The sequence below is a fragment of the Mesoplodon densirostris genome, chromosome 17 (genome assembly GCF_025265405.1).
Source record: "Mesoplodon densirostris isolate mMesDen1 chromosome 17, mMesDen1 primary haplotype, whole genome shotgun sequence".
In the NCBI taxonomy this organism is placed as follows: domain Eukaryota; kingdom Metazoa; phylum Chordata; class Mammalia; order Artiodactyla; family Ziphiidae; genus Mesoplodon; species Mesoplodon densirostris.
The window spans coordinates 67182140-67200292 of record NC_082677.1 but is presented as its reverse complement, the minus strand read 5'-3'; the positions used below and the strand labels follow the sequence as shown (position 1 = coordinate 67200292).

At 43.2% G+C, this 18153-nt stretch overlaps 1 protein-coding gene across 2 annotated transcripts in view; it reads right to left on the bottom strand.

Moving 5' to 3' along the window:
* The window catches only part of CLYBL (citramalyl-CoA lyase), a 238735-nt gene extending 224029 nt beyond the window's left edge, over nucleotides 1-14706 (bottom strand). For both annotated transcript variants that reach the window (XM_060079889.1, XM_060079888.1), the window contains exon 1: nucleotides 14626-14706. In XM_060079889.1, the coding sequence (XP_059935872.1) occupies nucleotides 14626-14687 (62 nt within the window). In that variant the 5' untranslated portion in view covers nucleotides 14688-14706. The remainder of the gene's footprint in view (nucleotides 1-14625) is intronic.
* Nucleotides 14707-18153: the final 3447 nt, after the last annotated feature.

The following is an 18153-nucleotide window of genomic DNA, read 5'->3' as shown; positions in this document are numbered from 1 at the left end:
ACATGGGATGAAACTGTCCTCAACTCCCTTCTGGATCCATGGGCCCCGGGGAGCAGCGGGTAAAGGTTTTTCAGTTCATCTTCGGGTCCCAGGCTTTCCTCCCCACCCTCGGTCTCTCCCTGGGGCTACCCGATGTCCTTCCTCCCAGCCTGTGCCCACACAGACGGTTCTAGTGCATAGCGAAACTCTCTAACAGGGCAATGGTACAATGGGAGTCGAAGCCCTCCACAGCTGGTATGGATCCACAGGCAAACCTTATGCTGTTCCACAGGCTTGGCACAGCCTTGCTGGCACACAGCCCCTTGCTGCGCATTTCCCTACAGCTACATCTTCTCCAGGAGGCACCACCCACATGCATTTGCGTCTTCCAGTTCAGGCCTAGCTACCACTTATAGTTCTTGCTCACCAGCTTGGCTACTGCCCACTAGTTTGGGCTCTAGTTTTACCTCATTTCCCACCAACTCCTCCATCCAGCCGACAGGCATGTCCCCTGCCTCCAGGTTACTCCTGGTCTATATACCGCTTTATGGTATTTCCTATTTCCTCAGAGTCTCCTCTGTCTTTCTCTTCTCTTCAGCCCTGCTCCTAGCAGAGGTCCTTCTTTCTCCGTGAAAGCATTCTGAATACTCTCTCCCATCCCATTCTTTTAGGAAGCCATTCTAGAAGGCTCTAGCTCCAATTCTCGAATCTCTGGTCTACCATCTTAGATCATCTTTACTCCATTCTTCAGCCCTTCATTTCTCTATCTCTAGGGTAAATAACCATCCTGGCTTGCCTGGAACAGAGAGGCTTCCAGGAATGTGGGACCTTCAATGCTAAAACCAGGACAGTACTGGGCAAGTTGAGACAGTTAGTCCCCCTACCTCTCCGGACTACTTAAAGTTACTTTCTGCCTCATAACCAAAAACATCATTTTTGTTTACAGCATCCCATTTAGCCTCTCACCATGCATTTGGGCAACTCAAGTCTATTTCTAAAGATGTCAACAAACATTTGAAAATACCTAACACTTCACATTGACCTTTTAATACCAATTCAAGTGACAAAGTACACATATTCTGATTGAGTTCTTTTCAAAATGATCATTCTAAAATTTCTCAGTTCTTTTTAACCCCTGAATCCTCTTTAGCATTCTTTCTATAAAGATTTCTTCCCTTTCTCTCTCACTGCTTTCATTCTTCTCTGCCCTACAATTTCTCCCCTCTGCATCCTTCTTCTCCTATTTCCATCCTCCATCTGGATGGCATTAAAAGGTCAAATTAAACCCAAAGTAAGTTGAAGATAGGAAATAATAAAGATAAGAACAGAAATCAATGAAATAGAAAACAGAAAAAATAGGAAAAATCTATAAAACCAAAAGATAGTTCAAGAAGATCAATAAACTGATAAAACTCTAGCCAGACTGACCAAGTAAAAAGGAAAGACAAAAGAATTATAAATACCAAGGAAAGAGTGCAAGTCACTGCTGACAATATGAACATTAAAAGGATGATAGGGTTGGAGGTGGGAGTGAGGGTTAATTGCAAATGGGCTCGAGAGAATTTGGGGGATGGCAGAAATTTGGGGGTGATCTAAAACTGGATCGTAGTGATGGGTTGCACAACTCTACAAATTTACTAATGATTATTTAATTAACAATTACAAAGGATTAATTTTATGGTGTGTAAATTATACCTCTATAAAGCTCTAAGAAAAAGGATAAGGGACAATCATAACTCTATGCCCATGAATTTGACCACTTAGATGAAATGGACAAACTCTTTGAAAGACACAAACTACCAATGCTCACTCAAGAAGAATTAGATAACCTGAGTAGCCTTTTATCTATTAAAGAAATTGAATTTGTAGTTTAAAATTTTTTCCACAATGAAAACTCCAGGCAAAAACATTTATGGAAAAAACATTACCAACCTGATCAAAGGCAATTTAGAATATCAGTAGCCATTATGAGGAACTTTTGAAATCTTCAAACTTAATTTCCTTAAAACCAAACTGGACTTCCCTGGTGGTCCAGTGGTTAAGACTTCACCTTCCAGTGCAGAGGGTGTGGGTTTGATCCCTGGTCAGGGAACTAAGATCCCACATGCCTTGCAGCCAAAAAACAAAACATAAAACAGAAGCAATATTGTAACAAATTCAATAAAGACTTTAAAAATTGTCCACATCAGGGCCTCCCTGGTGGCGCAGTGGTTGAGAGTCCGCCTGCCGATGCAGGGGATACGGGTTCGTGCCCCGGTCTGGGAGGATCCCATATGCCGCGGAGCGGCTGGGCCCGTGAGCCATGGCCGCTGGGCCTGCGCGTCCGGAGCCTGTGCTCCGCAACGGGAGAGGCCACAACAGTGAGAGGCCTGATGTGGACAATTTTTAAAGTCTTTATTTCTTTTTTTTCTTTTATTTCTTTTATTTCTTTTATTTCTTTTTTTTTTAAAGTCTTTATTTTCTTTTGCGGAAAGAAAAAGAAAAGAAAAAAAAGAAAAGAAAAAAAAATTGTCCACATCAAAAAAAATAATTAAAAAAAAAAAAAAAAAAAAACCCCAAACTGGACTACAATAGTTCAAAGTTTTCCAGAACTGAGTGGAATGCTTATTTCGATTGGTATTTTGAGGCTTTCCAATGATATCAGGAATCTAAAATCATCTCTCTGTAAAATAAGGGGTTTTTTTGTTTTGTTTTGTTTTTTGTGGTACACGGGCCTCTCACTGTTGTGGCCTCTCCCATTGCGGAGCACAGGCTCTGGACGCGCGGGCTCAGCGGCCATGGCTCACGGGCCCAGCCGGTCCGCGGCATGTGGGATCTTCCCGGACCGGGGCACGAACCCGTGTCCCCTGCATCGGCAGGCGGACTCTCAACCACTGTGCCACCAGGGAAGCCCTAAAATAAGGTTTTAAGACTAACTGAGGCAAAGGATTAAAGAAAGATAAAATGGCTGCTGAAGTCTCAGGCTCTTCTTCCTGGGCTTCTTTGTCTCGGACTCCACCTCCGATGCCATCTCCCTCCTTCTCTTCTACACCACCTATGCCTCCTCTATACCCTCAATCCTCCCATACTAATTCTCTTGCCAAACTTCCCCTTTTCTCTGAAACCCTCCCCACTCCCTTTTCCTCTGAACTTGTCAGAACCTATCCTTTTAAAATTAAGTCTTCTGAGGGTCCAGAGGCTAAATCCTTAATTTCTTATTCTCCCTGGACTAAAGGAGAACTGCGAGCCGTAGTCAAAGATTCTCCTAAAGTCACCGAAGATCCTCACAGGTTTGCTGAAGAATTTAATATAGTCATTCAAACTTATCAACCTGTTTTTTCCTGACTTATATCGGCTGGTTCATATGCTTGTTGATGAAGGCCAGGCTCAGCTTTGGATGAAAACCACTAACTGGAAAAGTCCTAAAAGGTCTCTAGAATTACAACTGGGAGACCAGCCCACTAACTTCTTATACAATCAGGCTCAGGCAATCACGAGATGACTTAATCAAGCAATCCCTAGGGCTTTTCCAAAGCCTGTTCATTGGAACAAAATTCAGGCTTGCACACAAAAATCTGAGAACCTGTTCATGATTATTACAATCAACTTCAGATTGTTTTTAAAGAAAATTCTGGTCTTCCTTCAGATGTTGATCCCACCCAGGTAGTTTTTAACTCCATGTTTATTAATGGGCTGAACTGGGACCTTTCCCTTTAAGTAAAAAGGAGCAGGTTAGAATGGGAAACTGTGTCCATTCCAGACTTAGTTAATCTGGCAAAACAGATCTTTCCCACTCTAGATGAGTCACCTCCAAGGAAGACCACCAAAATTCTTAATCTTCAGCTCTAGCAAATGAAGGCTCCCAGAGAAAATGAAAACCCTCCTGTTTTCTGCTGTTATTGTAAAAAGCTAAGACACTGAAAAAGAGACTGTTACAAATTTAAGTGCTTTAGGCAACTCTGGCCGTCTAACCAACTTTTCTGGAAGAGATTTTGAGGGGTCTATTTGAATTTTGATGGGAGGTGCACTGTGAATTTTGCCAACATCAGTTGGAGATTTTGCCCATAAGGGAAGTGGTAGCTGATTCAATGGGGACAAACAATCAGTTTCCAGAAACTGCTCTGGTACCGTCAGAGATGGAACAAATAAAAGATGTCAAAGGGTCATTTAATTCACCTGGTAGGTCACTTTGATGACTACTGTCAAACTGCAGTTTGCCCAAACCCAGTTTCGATGTTTAGGGCATCTGATATCAGAACAAGGGCTAAACGTAGATCCAGATAGACTTTATGGTAACTTAAGTTTCTCCAAACCCAAAACTAAGTGCCAACTGCAAGGTTTTCTCAGGCTAGTTAGTTACTGCCAAAATTGGGATTCCAAATTTCTCTCTTATGGCCAAACCCCTATATGTTTTACTCAACAATAACAACCCTGACCCATTTTTATGGGATGAACCGAATGACACAGACTTCAAGGCCTTAAAGGAGAGTATGATGAACCCACCTGCCCTTGGGCACACCCATTATAGATTCCCCTTTTCTTTTTCTGTATATGAAAAGGAAGGGAACACCCTTGGCGTACTCACCCAAAAACATGGGGACCACCATTGACACACAAGGTATAATAGCCAGCAACTGGACCCTGTGGCACAGGGATACTCCCCTTGCCTTAGAGCCATCCATTACAGCCACTGCCCTCTTGCTTAAGACCACCAAGAACATTGTTGTGGGATCCCCTTTAACCATTTTTGTACCTCATGCAGTAGAAGCTCTCCTGAATTCCCATCATACTCAACATTTCTCAGCCAGACATCTCACCTCCTCTGAAGTCCTCTCATTACCTGCCCCTCACGTAACCCTTTTACACTGTAATAACCTTAACTCAACTACTCTTCTCCCCTCCGCCACGGAAAGAGTTCCTCACCACTGCTTAACTCTGACGGACCACCTCCTGACTCCTCACAACGATCTACAGGAAATTTCATTGGGTAACACTGACTTCTCATGGTTCACTGATGGTTCTTTTTCTTAAAGGTGATGATGGCGAATATCGTGCTGGGTATGTTATTACTACTCCTTTTGATGTTGCTGAGGTAGCATCTTTATGGCTACTTTAGCCCAACAGGCTGACTTATATTCCCTTACACGTGCTTGTGATTTAGCCAAGGCTGAAACTGCCAATATTTAAACTGATAGTAGATATGCTTTTTGGAGTAACTCGTGATTTTGGAATGTTGTGGAAGCAATGTGGCTTCCTTATTTCCAGTGGAAGTAAAAATTTAAATGGCCCCTATGTTCAAGAATTATTGAATACAATACTCTTACCAGTTGCTTTAGCTATTACTAAGGTTCTGGGACATTCTAAGCTTGATTCTCTGGAAGCTAGGGTAAATCGCTTTGCTGATAATTCTGCAAGGAATGCTGCCTTTCAAAGGACCACCAGCATCCAAACTTCTGTCGTGATCCAAAGGGATATTTCACCAAATGATAATTTAGAAAAACTGGCTAGAGAAGCCCAACAATTGGCCTCAGAAAAGGAAAAACAAACTTGGAAATTCAATAATTGTTGTTTTGATAAAAAGAGAAAGCTCAGGTTTGGACCAAACAACAACCCAGTCCTACCAGAGACACTAAAATTCCCACTCTTCACCACCATTCATTCATTAAACCATTGGTCTACTAACAAAATGACAGCCTTCATGAATCAATACTGGTGGGGAAACATTAAGAAGGCCACAAAAAGTGCCTACCTCACTTGTCCCATTGTCCAAAGTACAATCCAGGGAAGCTGTTCATATTGCTCCCAGACATTTTAAACTGTTTAATGAACCATCTGAGGTCTGGCAAATGAATTTTATACAATTTATTCCATCTAGTGGAATATGTCATGACCTATGTTTTAGTCATGACCTATATGTTTACACACTGGACTGAAGCTTTCCCTTGCAGACAGGGAACTCCTCTCAAACTTCATAGTGATTGAGGAATCCATTTTTACTGGCCAGGCACTTACACAAGTATGTGCTGCTTGTCTGGTTTTATAACTCTTTCACTGTACTTGCGACCCTCAATCCTCTAGTTTAGTTAAACAGACTAACAGCATTATTAAGACTCAATTGGCAAAATTTGTAGAGACCCTCCAAATACTTTGGCCAAAAGCATTGCCATTGGTCCTTCTAAAACTCAGATCCATCCTTTTTGGAACTCATAAACTCTCACCCTTTGAAATAGTCACAGGATGCCCAATATGCTTGGCTCCTGCTTCTTTTGACGCACAACTGACAAAAAGAGAGACACTTCAGTATTGCAAAGGCTAACTGGTGCTATTAAAAGTAACCATGTTTGGGCTTCCCTGGTGGCGCAGTGGTTGAGAGTCCGCCTGCCGATGCAGGGGACACGGGTTCGTGCCCCGGTCTGGGAAGATCCCACATGCCGTGAAGCAGCTGGGCCCGTGAGCCATGGCTGCTGAGCCTGCGTGTCCAGAGCCTGTGCTCCGCAACGGGAGAGGCCACAGCAGTGAGAGGCACGCATAACGCAAAAAAAAAAAAAAAAAAAAGTAACCATGCTTTGGTAGAGCAATCTTTTCACAGTGTGCCCTCAGGAAATGAAGACCTTAAGCATCACACATTGCAACCTGGAGATTTCATCTATTGGAAAAGACACCTCCAGAAGAACTCCCTTCAATCTCACTGGAAAGACCCCTATCAAATACTGTTAACCAACCCTTGTGCCACCAAACCCCAAGAAACAGACTCCTGTATTCATGTGACACACCTAAAGAAAGCACCAAATTCTGACTGGAACCGAATGTCACCTGGTGACCTGAAAGTAAAGATTTCCCAGAATTGAAGCAGATGCTAACTGATCAGACAGCTTTCCCAAGAAATCTGTAGCAGGCCTTTTGAAAGTTTGTTGCCAAACCTTTGATGACATAACACTTCAGATGATCTCCAATGTCTATGACCTTGTTAACACATAGACTTCAGATAAAAAGTGCCTGAGAGTTCTCCCTCCGGCCCCTCCTTGTTACTGGAATGTGACCTTAATAGGTTCCCAATCTGTGCACTTTCCTTACAACATGAAACACTATACGTAGGAAAGGTCCTTCCAGACACTGCAGCACAAAAAGCTGCTGAAACGAGAAAACCTGACTTGATCAGCAATGCTTTCAGAGAAAAATCTCGATCAAAAGGTGGAAGTATGAAAAATTAATTAAACAGAAACCTTAATTACATAGAGTTGGGAAACCAGAAGGGGGAACTCTCATGACCTGGCACCATTGCAGAGCCCAAGAGGAAGAAGAAGGCTGCTCTTCTTTCCTGCCAAGGACTCAATAAATGAAAAGCCATGGACTCTTTGCTTACTACGGCCCTCCCAACTTCTTTCCTTCTCTATAAAAGCATTCTCCTTCCCTTGTCATGCAGGAAGTTGAACATGTATTGTCATGGTTGCTGACCCTGAACTGCAATTCTCTGCTGATCCCAAATAAACCCATTTCTGCTAAAGAACTCTCTGGCAGTCTATTTGTTTCGGGTCAACACCCCTTTCCCCAGTTTGGTGGTAGCCTTGAAAACCAACAGCTAAAACTACAGTGAAAACCAGCAGCCTGGCAGCTACTGGAGGGGGCAGGGCAGGATTGGAGCTCTTTCAAAGCTCCACTCCCAGAAGACTGCCACTACTTGACCTGTCAGGTGGTTCGCTGGAAGACCCTACTGACCTGACTCAGAGTTGAACAGTGGTAACAGCATTTTCCCGGAAGTCATTTTTCAAAAACCATCAGAAGCAATTATTTAACATCACAGCTACCTGAGAGAGTAGATAACAGTTGGGGTAAACAACAGGCTAAAAAAAAGCTTAAACAGAAAAGCTGGAGAATGAGATATCCATAGAGTTTGAAAAGCTCTGACATATTCCTGGGAATCTAAAAGTCTATGCACATGTGCAGGGCAGTTGATGGCAGACCCACCTTATAAGAAATACTAATGGAAGTTCTTCAGGCTGAAAGTAATCCCAAACAATAATTCAAATTCATACACATAAACAAAGAGCAAAGGTAAAGGTAACTGTGTAATTATAAAACACTGTTTAAATGCATACTTCTGTTCCTTTCTTCTCTTGTCTAATTTTAAAAGCAACTATATAAAAAAATTATATAATTGTATTGTTAGGCCTATAACATTTAGACACGTAATATATTTGCCAATAACAGCACAAAGGAGGTGGGTAGGAGCAAAGATGTACTGGGTTAAAGAAATGGCACCAGATGGTAACTCAAATCCACAGGAACATTTGAAAAGAACCAGGAACAGTAAATAAAAAGGTTACTATAACAAATACTATAAAGTAAGTGTGTGTTGGTGTGTGTGTGTGTGTACTTGCATCTCCTACTCCTAGTTTCTTTAAAAGACATAGAATTATATAAATGATAACTACAAACCAAAGCAATCTTGAGAAAGAAAAACAGAGCTGGAGGAATCAGGCTGCCTGACTTTAGACTATACTACAAAGCTACAGTAATCAAGACAGTATGGTACTGGCACAAAAACAGAAATATAGATCAATGGAACAGGATAGAAAGCCCAGAGATAAACCCACGCACATACAGTCACCTATCTTTGATAAAGGAGGCAAGAGTATACAATGGAGAAAAGCCTCTTCAATAAGTGGTGCTGGGAAAACTGGACAGCTACATGTAAAAGAATGAAATTAGAACACTCCCTAACACCATACACAAAAATAAACTCAAAATGGATTAAAGACCTAAATGTAAGACACTATCAAACTCTTAGAGGAAAACATAGGCAGAACACTCTGTGACATAAATCACAGCAAGATCCTTTTTGACCCACCTCCTAGAGAAACGGAAATAAAAACAAAAATAAACAAATGGGATCCAATGAAACTTAAAAGCTTTTTTTTTTTTTTTTTTTTTTTTTTTTTTGCAGTGCGTGTGCCTCTCACTGCTGTGGCCTCTCCCGTTGTGGAGCACAGGCTCCCTCCGGAGGTGCAGGCTCAGCGGCCACGGCTCACGGGCCCAGCCGCTCCGCGGTATGTGGGATCTTTCCGGACTGGGGCACGAACCCATGTCCCCTACATTGGCAGGCGGACTCTCAACCACTGCGCCACCAGGGAAGCCCTAATGAAACTTAAAAGCTTTTGTACAGCAAAGGAAACCATAAAAAAGACAAAAAGACAACCCTCAGAATTCGAGAAAATATTTGCAAATGAAGCAACTGGCAGAGGATTAATCTCCAAAATTTACAAGCAGCTCATGCAGCTCAATATCAAAAAAACAAACAACCCAATCCAAAAATGGGCAGAAGACCTAAATAGACATTTCTCCAAAGAAGATATACAGATTGCCAACAAACCCATGAAAGAACGCTCAACATCACTAATCATTAGAGAAATGCAAATCAAAACTACAATGAGGTATCACCTCACACCAGTCAGAACGGCCATCATCAAAAAATCTACTGACAATAAATGCCGGAGAGGGTGTGGAGAAAAGGGAACCCTCTTGCACTGTTGGTGGGAATGTAAACTGATACAGCCACTATGGAGAACAGTATGGAGGTTCCTTAAAAAACTAAACATAGAACTACCATATGACCCAGCAATTCCACTACTGGGCATATAACCTGAGAAAACCATAATTCAAAAAGAGTCATGTACCAAAATGTTCATTGCAGCTCTATTTACAATAGCCAGGAGATGGAAACAACCTAAGTATCCATCATCGGATGAATGGATAAAGAAGATGTGGCAATATATACAATGGAATATTACTCAGCCATAAAAAGAAACGAAATTGAGTTATTTGTAGTGAGGTGAATGGACCTAGAGTCTGTCATACAGAGTGAAGTAAGTCAGAAAGAAAAAGACAAATACCGTATGCTAATACATATATATGGAATCTAAGGGAAAAAAAAGGTCATGAAGAACCTAGGGGTAAGACAGGAATAAAGACACAGACCTACTAGAGAATGGACTTGAGGATATGGGGAGGGGGAAGGGTAAGCTGTGACAAAGTGAGAGAGTGGCATGGACATATATACACTACCAAACGTAAAACAGATAGCTAGTGGGAAGCAGCCGCATAGCACAGGGAGATTAACTCGGTGCTTTGTGACCACCTAGAGGGGTGGGATAGGGAGGGTGGGAGGGAGACGCAAGAAATATGGGAACATATGTATATGTATAACTGATTCACTTTGTTATAAAGCAGAAACTAACACACCATTGTAAAGCAATTATACTCCAATAAAGATGTAAAAAAAGAGTCATGTACCACAATGTTCATTGCAGCACTATTTACAATAGCCAGGACATGGAAGCAACTTAAGTGTTTGTTGACAGATGAATGGATAAAGAAGATTGGCACGTATATACAATGGAATATTACTCAGCCATAAAAAGAAATGAAATTGAGTTATTTGTAGTGAGGTGGATGGACCCAGAGTCTGTCATACAGAATGAAGTAAGTCAGAAAGAGAAAATCAAATACCAGATGCTAACACATATATATGGAATCTAAAAAAAAAAAAAAAAAAACGGTTCTGAAGAACCTAGGGACAGGAAAGGAAAAAAGACGCAGACGTAGGGAATGGACTTGAGGACACGGGGAGGGGGAAGGGTAAGCTGGGACGAAGTGAGAGAGTGGCATGGACATATATACACTACCAAATGTAAAATAGATAGCTAGTGGGAAGCAGCCGCATAGCACAGGGAGACCAGCTTGGTGCTTTGTGACCACCTCGGTGCTTTGTGACCACCTAGAGGGGTGGGATAGGGAGGGTGGGAGGGAGACGCGAGAGAGGGGATATGGGAATATATATATATATATATATATATACATGTAGCTGATTCACTTTAGCTGTTTCTGTTATACAGCAGAAACTAACACAAAAATGTAAATTATACTCCAATAAAAATGTTAAAAAAATGATAACTACAACAAAGTATCACTGGATTTGTAACATATATAAATATAATATGTATAACAATAATATCATAAAAAAGAAGAACTATATAGATATAACATTTCTCCATCTTCTGGAATTAAGTTAGTATAAATCAAAAGTAGATTCCGATAAGTTAAGATGTATATGGTAACATATTATACATACAATGAAACACCCAGCCACAGGAAGGAATGGAGTTCTAATACATGCTACACCATGGAAGACTCTTGAAAACATTATGCTAAGTGAAATAAGCCAGAAACAAAAGGACAAATATTGCATGATTCCACTTCTATGAAATACCTAAAATAGGCAAATTCAGAGACACAAAAAGTAGATTAGAGAATACCAGGTGCTAGGAAGGAGGAGTTATTGCTTAATGGGTACAGAGTTTTTGTTTGGAGTGACAAAAAATCAGGGGGATAGTGAATATGATAATGCCACTAAACTGTACACTCAAAATGGTTAAGATGGCAAAGTTTATGTTATACATATTTTACCACAAATTTTTTTAAAAGATGCATATGGTAAGCCTTAGAGCAACCACTAAAAAAAAAATACTGGGGCTTCCCTGGTGGCACAGTGGTTGAGAATCTGCCTGCCAATGCAGGGGACACGGGTTCGAGCCCTGGTCTGGGAAGATCCCACATGCCACAGAGCAGCTGGCCCCGTGAGCCACAATTACTGAGCCTGCGCGTCTGGAGCCTGTGCTCCGCAACAAGAGATGATTCGATAGTGAGAGGCCCGCGCACCGCGATGAGGAGTGGCCCCCACTTGCCGCAACTAGAGAAAGCCCTCGCACAGAAATGAAGACCCAACACAGCCATAAATAAATAAATAAAATTTAAAAAAATATACTGGAAAAAACCATTGAAGAAATAAAAAGTATTACATAAGAAAATATTCACTTAATGCAAAAGAAAGCAGTAGAAAAGGAACAGAGGGAAAAAAAGACATGAGACATATAGAAACCAATACCAAATAAACACATTACAAGAAAGGAAAAGTACAGACCAATGTCGCTCATGAATACAGATGTAAAACCCTCAAAAAATATTTGCAAATCAAATCCAACAATGTATAAAAAGAATTATATGCCATGACTAAGTGGGATTTATGCCAGGTATACAAGGCTGGTCCAATATTCAGAAATCAATTAATGTATCTGCCACATTAACAGGCTAAAGAAAAAAAATCATACGATCATATCAATTGATTACAGAAAGAGAACCTGACAAGATTCAACACTGATTCATGTTAAAAAAAAAAAAAAAAAAAACCTCAGTAAATAGGGAATAAAAAAGTTCTACAAAACACCTACAACTAACATCAGACTTAACAGTGGAAACTGGATGCTTTCCCTAAGATTGGGAACAAGGCAAGAATGCCCCCTCTCATCACTCCTATTTAACATGCTACTAAAACCACTAGCTAGTGCAACTAGACGAGAAAAGGGAAAAGACAATCTTACTATATGATGAATACATGAGACAACTTCACTGAAGGGGATGGAAGAAAAAGGTGCTAACCTAAGTAACTGTGGAAATGAGTGGAACCTATAAGACTAAAGGGAAAGTAACTATACCTAAGCACTGTACTCTAGTTGAAAAAGCTTTTTTCCCATGGAGTATGGTCTAACAAGTCAGATACTGCTACATGTGAATGCTGAAACTGAATAACTCAGTAACTGGATGGCGCATGGTGGGAGCCAGGTTTCTCACTGGGGGAGCGAAAATTTACAAACAAGCAAGGTGAAGAGGCTAGAATGATTCATGTGGTAATGGATTAGAATTGGAGACAGTATGAACTCATGTTTAGCTTAATATATATAGATACAGATGGTTACATCAAAAATATTTCTAGATGTGTATATATGCATGGGTTACTATTCACACATATTTCTTGGAGGATTTAAAAGACATCCCTAGCAATAGCACCCCTACCTGTAGGCAGTTATGTTCCCCCAACTTGAGGACAGGGTATTTATATAAACTGAGAAGTGGCAACAGAGAGCTGCAAGGCTGGAGACAGGATAGGCGGGGAAGCATCAGGGACAGCAAGAGAGGCAAATGTTGGAGGGTCGGGAAGAGGTTTCAGCACCTGCCTATCAGCAATGTTGCTGATACTCTAAAAACAGAAGAAAAAAGCCAACAGAAGCCAGTCCACTGGCCTGAAGCTGAAGTGCAACACAACTGGGATAGAAATTAAGGCATGTCTAGGCAGACTTTTCTAAGTTGACCTTGGGCACATTGACTTTTCCCATCCCCACGTGTTCTGAAGGCGCCAGGACCCACAGGATTTAACTTGGGGTGTAGGCTCTGGGAAGGGCCCTGCATGAAAGCCTGCTGCCGTGGCCTTGGTGGGGTGTGTAGGTGGGCTGAGAACGAGCCAGTGTGCTAAGGGAGACGACAAGCATTATGAGCTGAGCCCCAAGAGCCTTAGAAGTAGGTGACTGGGTGTGGTCACTTGACCCATTGTAGAACAGGCCACAGAAGCTGGCCCCTTCACAGGCCAGGAAAGGACTTTCTCGAAGGGTCTGGGTACACCCCTTCAGGGGCTCCTCTGGCTCCAGGGTGAGCTCCGGTGTCCAGGGTCATTACCAGGCCCAGATGTAGGAAATGGGAAGGTGGGATGCATAAAACCAGGTGGGTCCTGGTATGGGACACCGGTGAGTCAGGAAGCACCGAGCAAGCAGATGTAAAGAAGTTCCAGACCAGGAGCCACTGACTTGGTTTCTGAACCCAACTCGGCCATTCTCTGCTTTGAGCGTCACTCAGCCTCTCCGAGCCTCAGTTTCCTCATCTTTATGAACGACTCACCCAGCTTCTTCACATGGTGATTGGCGAACAGAATGAGATACCGTATGTGCATGTAGTTGGCAAACAAGCAAGTCTCAACCAGCGGTTCTCAAAGTGTGATCTGAGGACACCTGGGGGCGGGGGCGGGGTGCCCTGAGACCCTTTGAGAGGGTCTGCCAGGTCTTCCCTTTTCCAAATAGACTGTGCATGAGCCTGAAATTTCTTGGTAAACTTCCTCCAAGACAGCTGATATGAGACTCCAATGGTCCTTAATTAAACTGAAGAGATTTTCAAACATATAAAACCATGCCACTTTTTTTAAATAGTTATTTTCATTAAAGATGCAATTTGCGTTAAATTTGAATGGATTTGTTATTTTTAAATGAGTATTTTAAATTTTTGTTTTAATTCCTCATACCTTTAAAATCAACAGATACAAGCAAAAGCTCTTCGGGGTCCTCAATAACTTCTCAGTCTGTAAAGGGGTCCTGAGACCAGACAGTTTGGGAACCGCTGTGCCCAACAACAGTGGAGGCGAGCCGCCTCTCAGCATCCTGAGAGGCTGACTCCAAGCCCCCTTTTATAAAACACGCATACGTTCACGGTTTCCACGTGTGGGGACGCTAGTTTTGTTTTCTGGGTCTCAGAGAGCCAACGCTTGTACCCATTTTCCCGGCCCAAGCAAGGGCCCTCCCACAGGGAGGCACGGACAGTGTGTGGCGACCCTCGCGGGACGTCGGCGACCTTGGCAGAGGTCGAGCCCGCGCGCGCGGGAGGCGCACGATGCTCCCAGCCGGCGGGAGTTCCCGCCAGTGGGCGAGGAGGCCGCGCCTGCGCGGCGCTGAGCCGGGTACCGACCCACGGCGAGCCTGTCCGGGTGGCGGGGGACTGGGGACCTGCACTCACAGCCTCGACAGCGCCGCTGCCGCCGCTCCGCGCGCCGCTCTCCTCAGCAGACGCAGCGCCATCTTGTCTGCGCGCGGGCCCCGCCTCCGCCCTGTCCGTCTCCGCTTCGTCCCGCCCCTTTCGCCACGCCCCCACGCCGCAGCGTCCCGCGCACGTTCTGCCCAGAGCCCGTGTCTCCACGCCCCGCCCCGTCCCCGCAAGCCGCGCCCCCCTGCTCTTTGCGCACCTGCCCCCTCCGGCTGTCAGAACTTGCAGGCCGTAGTTTGAGGGTCTGAGTGACTCGCAAACGCGAGGCAGAACAGAGAGTCCGAGTGGGTGGATTTTTGGGTGACTGAATCCAACCCTTCCCCTGCTTCTGGGTTTTTAGGGCGGGTTTTGAGAGACCTTGCATTTTCCCAGCCAGACGTGGTCAGATTTTCTAGGGATTTCTTTGCTGTTTTTGTTTAAATACTATACCTAACAAAGATTGTGGGTCTCACCGTGTGCGTGCCTCGGTTAACAGTCAATCCATTATGGGACATATATGACTGTAATAGGGTCAGAATAGATGCTGCTGGCAGCTTTCTGGGCCAGAGAAATGCTTGTTGAAGACACGGGGCAGCGAACACAGCGCTTCATTCCAACTCCTTCCTGCCAGTCTGTCAAAACTCGGGCTTCACAGTCGGGAGAATGCTAAGGTATTAAAACAGCTTACCAGCTGTGTGACTTTGGACAAATGACTTAAGCTCTCCCTGCTGCAGTTTCCTCCTGTAAGATGGGAATATAAATAGTACTCACCTCATAGGGTTATTATAAGGATATGTTGCGTTAATATACCAAGAGCTTAAAACCTCTTCTGGCCCAGAACACATGCTCAGTAATGTTAATTACTTCTCATTATTATTATCATCACATCAATTCCTTTCTTAAAAATCTTTGGTGACTTCCAATGAGAAGTGTTAAAATGAAAAACAAATGAAGAGCAACCTTGAAAATTCCCTGAGCAGACAAAATCGGTTTCATCATACAAGCAAAGCCTAATTTAGCTTATTTTGTAAGACAAACTGACCTAGGTCATTTCTTGCTTGTGCCTCTGGAAATCATAAGCAAAAACTTGAACTATTTCCCAAGGTAACCACTGACCAATTCCCTATATTGAAGAAAACTCTAGTATTGTAACCAATCACTGTGAAGAATAAACAGTCACTACTTTCTCACTAAATAAGCTGCTTTATAACAATATATACCTGAGCCTCATTCCATGTTTTTGTCTGAGGGCTCCCAGTTGGCAAAATATGTTTTTGATGTGGGCACAATAAACTTTTACCAATTACTACCTTGGGGATTCATTGGTTTTACTTCTGTTATTTATGAAATGTTGACAGAAGCATTTAGAATAAAACCCCAGTTCTTCACCATGACCCTGAAGTCCTTACTCTATCTGGCCCCTGCCTGTCCCTTGAACCTTATCTCAGCCCTACCCATCTTCTTTCTGTGGCTTTTTTTTTGGTTTCTGTTTTTTGGGTTTTTTTTTTTTGCGGTATGCGGGCCTCTCACTGCTGTGGCCTCCCCCGTCGCGGAGCACAGGCTCCGGACGCGCAGGCTCCGGACGCGCAGGCTCAGCGGCCATGGCTCACGGGCCCAGCCGCTCCGCGGCACATGGGATCCTCCCAGACCGGGGCACGAACCCGTATCCCCTGCATCGGCAGGCGGACTCTCAACCACTTGCGCCACCAGGGAGGCCCTGTTTTTTGGGTTTTTTTAGTGCGATAAGCCCCCTCCCACTTCAGGGCCTTTGCACATGCTGTTTCCTACCCCCAGAACGCTTATGGCTATACTGTCGCATCCTCCTGGACAGTTACCCTACCTGCCACCTGCTCAAAGAGCCTGAGCTGACAACCCAAACTAGAGCATCCCCCTGGTCTATTTCACTGGCACAGCAACCTGATCATTTCCGTCACAGCCCTCATCACAATGTTTACCAATTTGTGAATTTACTTTCTTATTGTTGCCTTTCCCCTGGTGGTTCTCAAGGTGGGAGGGAACTACTGCCCATAATCAGGTGGGCTTTCAGAGTGCATGATTGTCATTTAGGGTGCAGGGCTAGGGATGTTCGGGCAATCCCACTCATAGAAAGGCTGCTAGTGCTCTGGTCTAGAAACGCCACCTACAGGATAGAATGTGAGCTCTTTGAGAGCAGGGACCCGGTTTATCTTGTCATTGCTGTGTGCCCACAGCACCTGGCTCAGTGACTTGTAACCTGTAGGTATTTAATAAATATAAGATGAAAATGTTTCTCTAGCCTCATTATAATTCTGAGAACTGCCATATGAGTTGTTATCCTTACTAAAAATGCCCTGGTTCTTATGGCTTTTTTGGTAAAATACAACCTCCAATGACTTATTTGCTAAATGATTCAATTTCTTTCAGATTCTGCTTGAAGAAATTGTAGCTGTGCCCATTCTCACCAGGACTGCTGTGGTTTTTTTTTTTTTAAGGTTTATTTTTATTTATTTTTTTTATTTTTGGGGCTTCCCCAGTGGCACAGTGGTTAAGAATCCACCTTCCAGGACATGGAAGCAACCTAAGTGTCCATCGACAGATGAATAGATAAAGATGTGGCACATATATACAATGGAATATTACTCAGCCATAAAAAGAAGAAATTGAGTTATTTGTAGTGAGGTGGATGGATCTGGAGTCTGTCATACAGAGTGAAGTAAGTCAGAAAGAGAAAAACAAATACCATATGCTAACACATATATATGGAATCTAATAAAACGAAAAAAAGGTCATGAAGAACCTAGGGGCAGGATGGGAATAAAGACACAGACGTAGAGAATGGACTTGAGGACACGGGGAGGGGAAAGGGTAAGCTGGGACAAAGTGAGAGAGTGGCATGGACATATATACACTACCAAATGTAGAATAGATAGTTAGTGGGAAGCAGCCGCATAGCACAGGGAGATCAGCTTGGTGCTTTGTGACCACCTAGAGGGGTGGGATAGGGAGGGTGGGAGGGAGGGAGACGCAAGAGGGAAGAGATATGGGGATATATGTATATGTATAGCTGATTCACTTTGTTATAAAGCAGAAACTAACACACCATTGTAAAGCAATTATACTCCAATAAGGGTGTTAAAAAAAAAAAAAGAATCCACCTGCCAATGCAGAGGACACGGGTTCGAGCCCTCGTCTGGGAAGATCCCACATGCCATGGAGCAACTAAGCCCATGCTCCACAACTACTGAGCCTGTGCTCTAGAGCCTGCAAGCCACAACTACTGAGCCCGCGTGCCACAACTAATGAAGCCCGCACGCCTAGAGCCCGTGATCCACAACAAGAGAAGTTACCACAATGAGAAGCCCACGCAGCGCAATGAAGAGTAGCCCCTGCTCACCACAACTAGAGAAAGCCTGCACGCAGCAACAACCCAACGCAGCCAAAAATAAAATAAAATAAATTTATTAAGAAAAAATTAAAACAAAAATAAATTCAAATAATACCTTGCATATAAAGAGCAAGATGCAAATTTACCCAAAGCCAGTT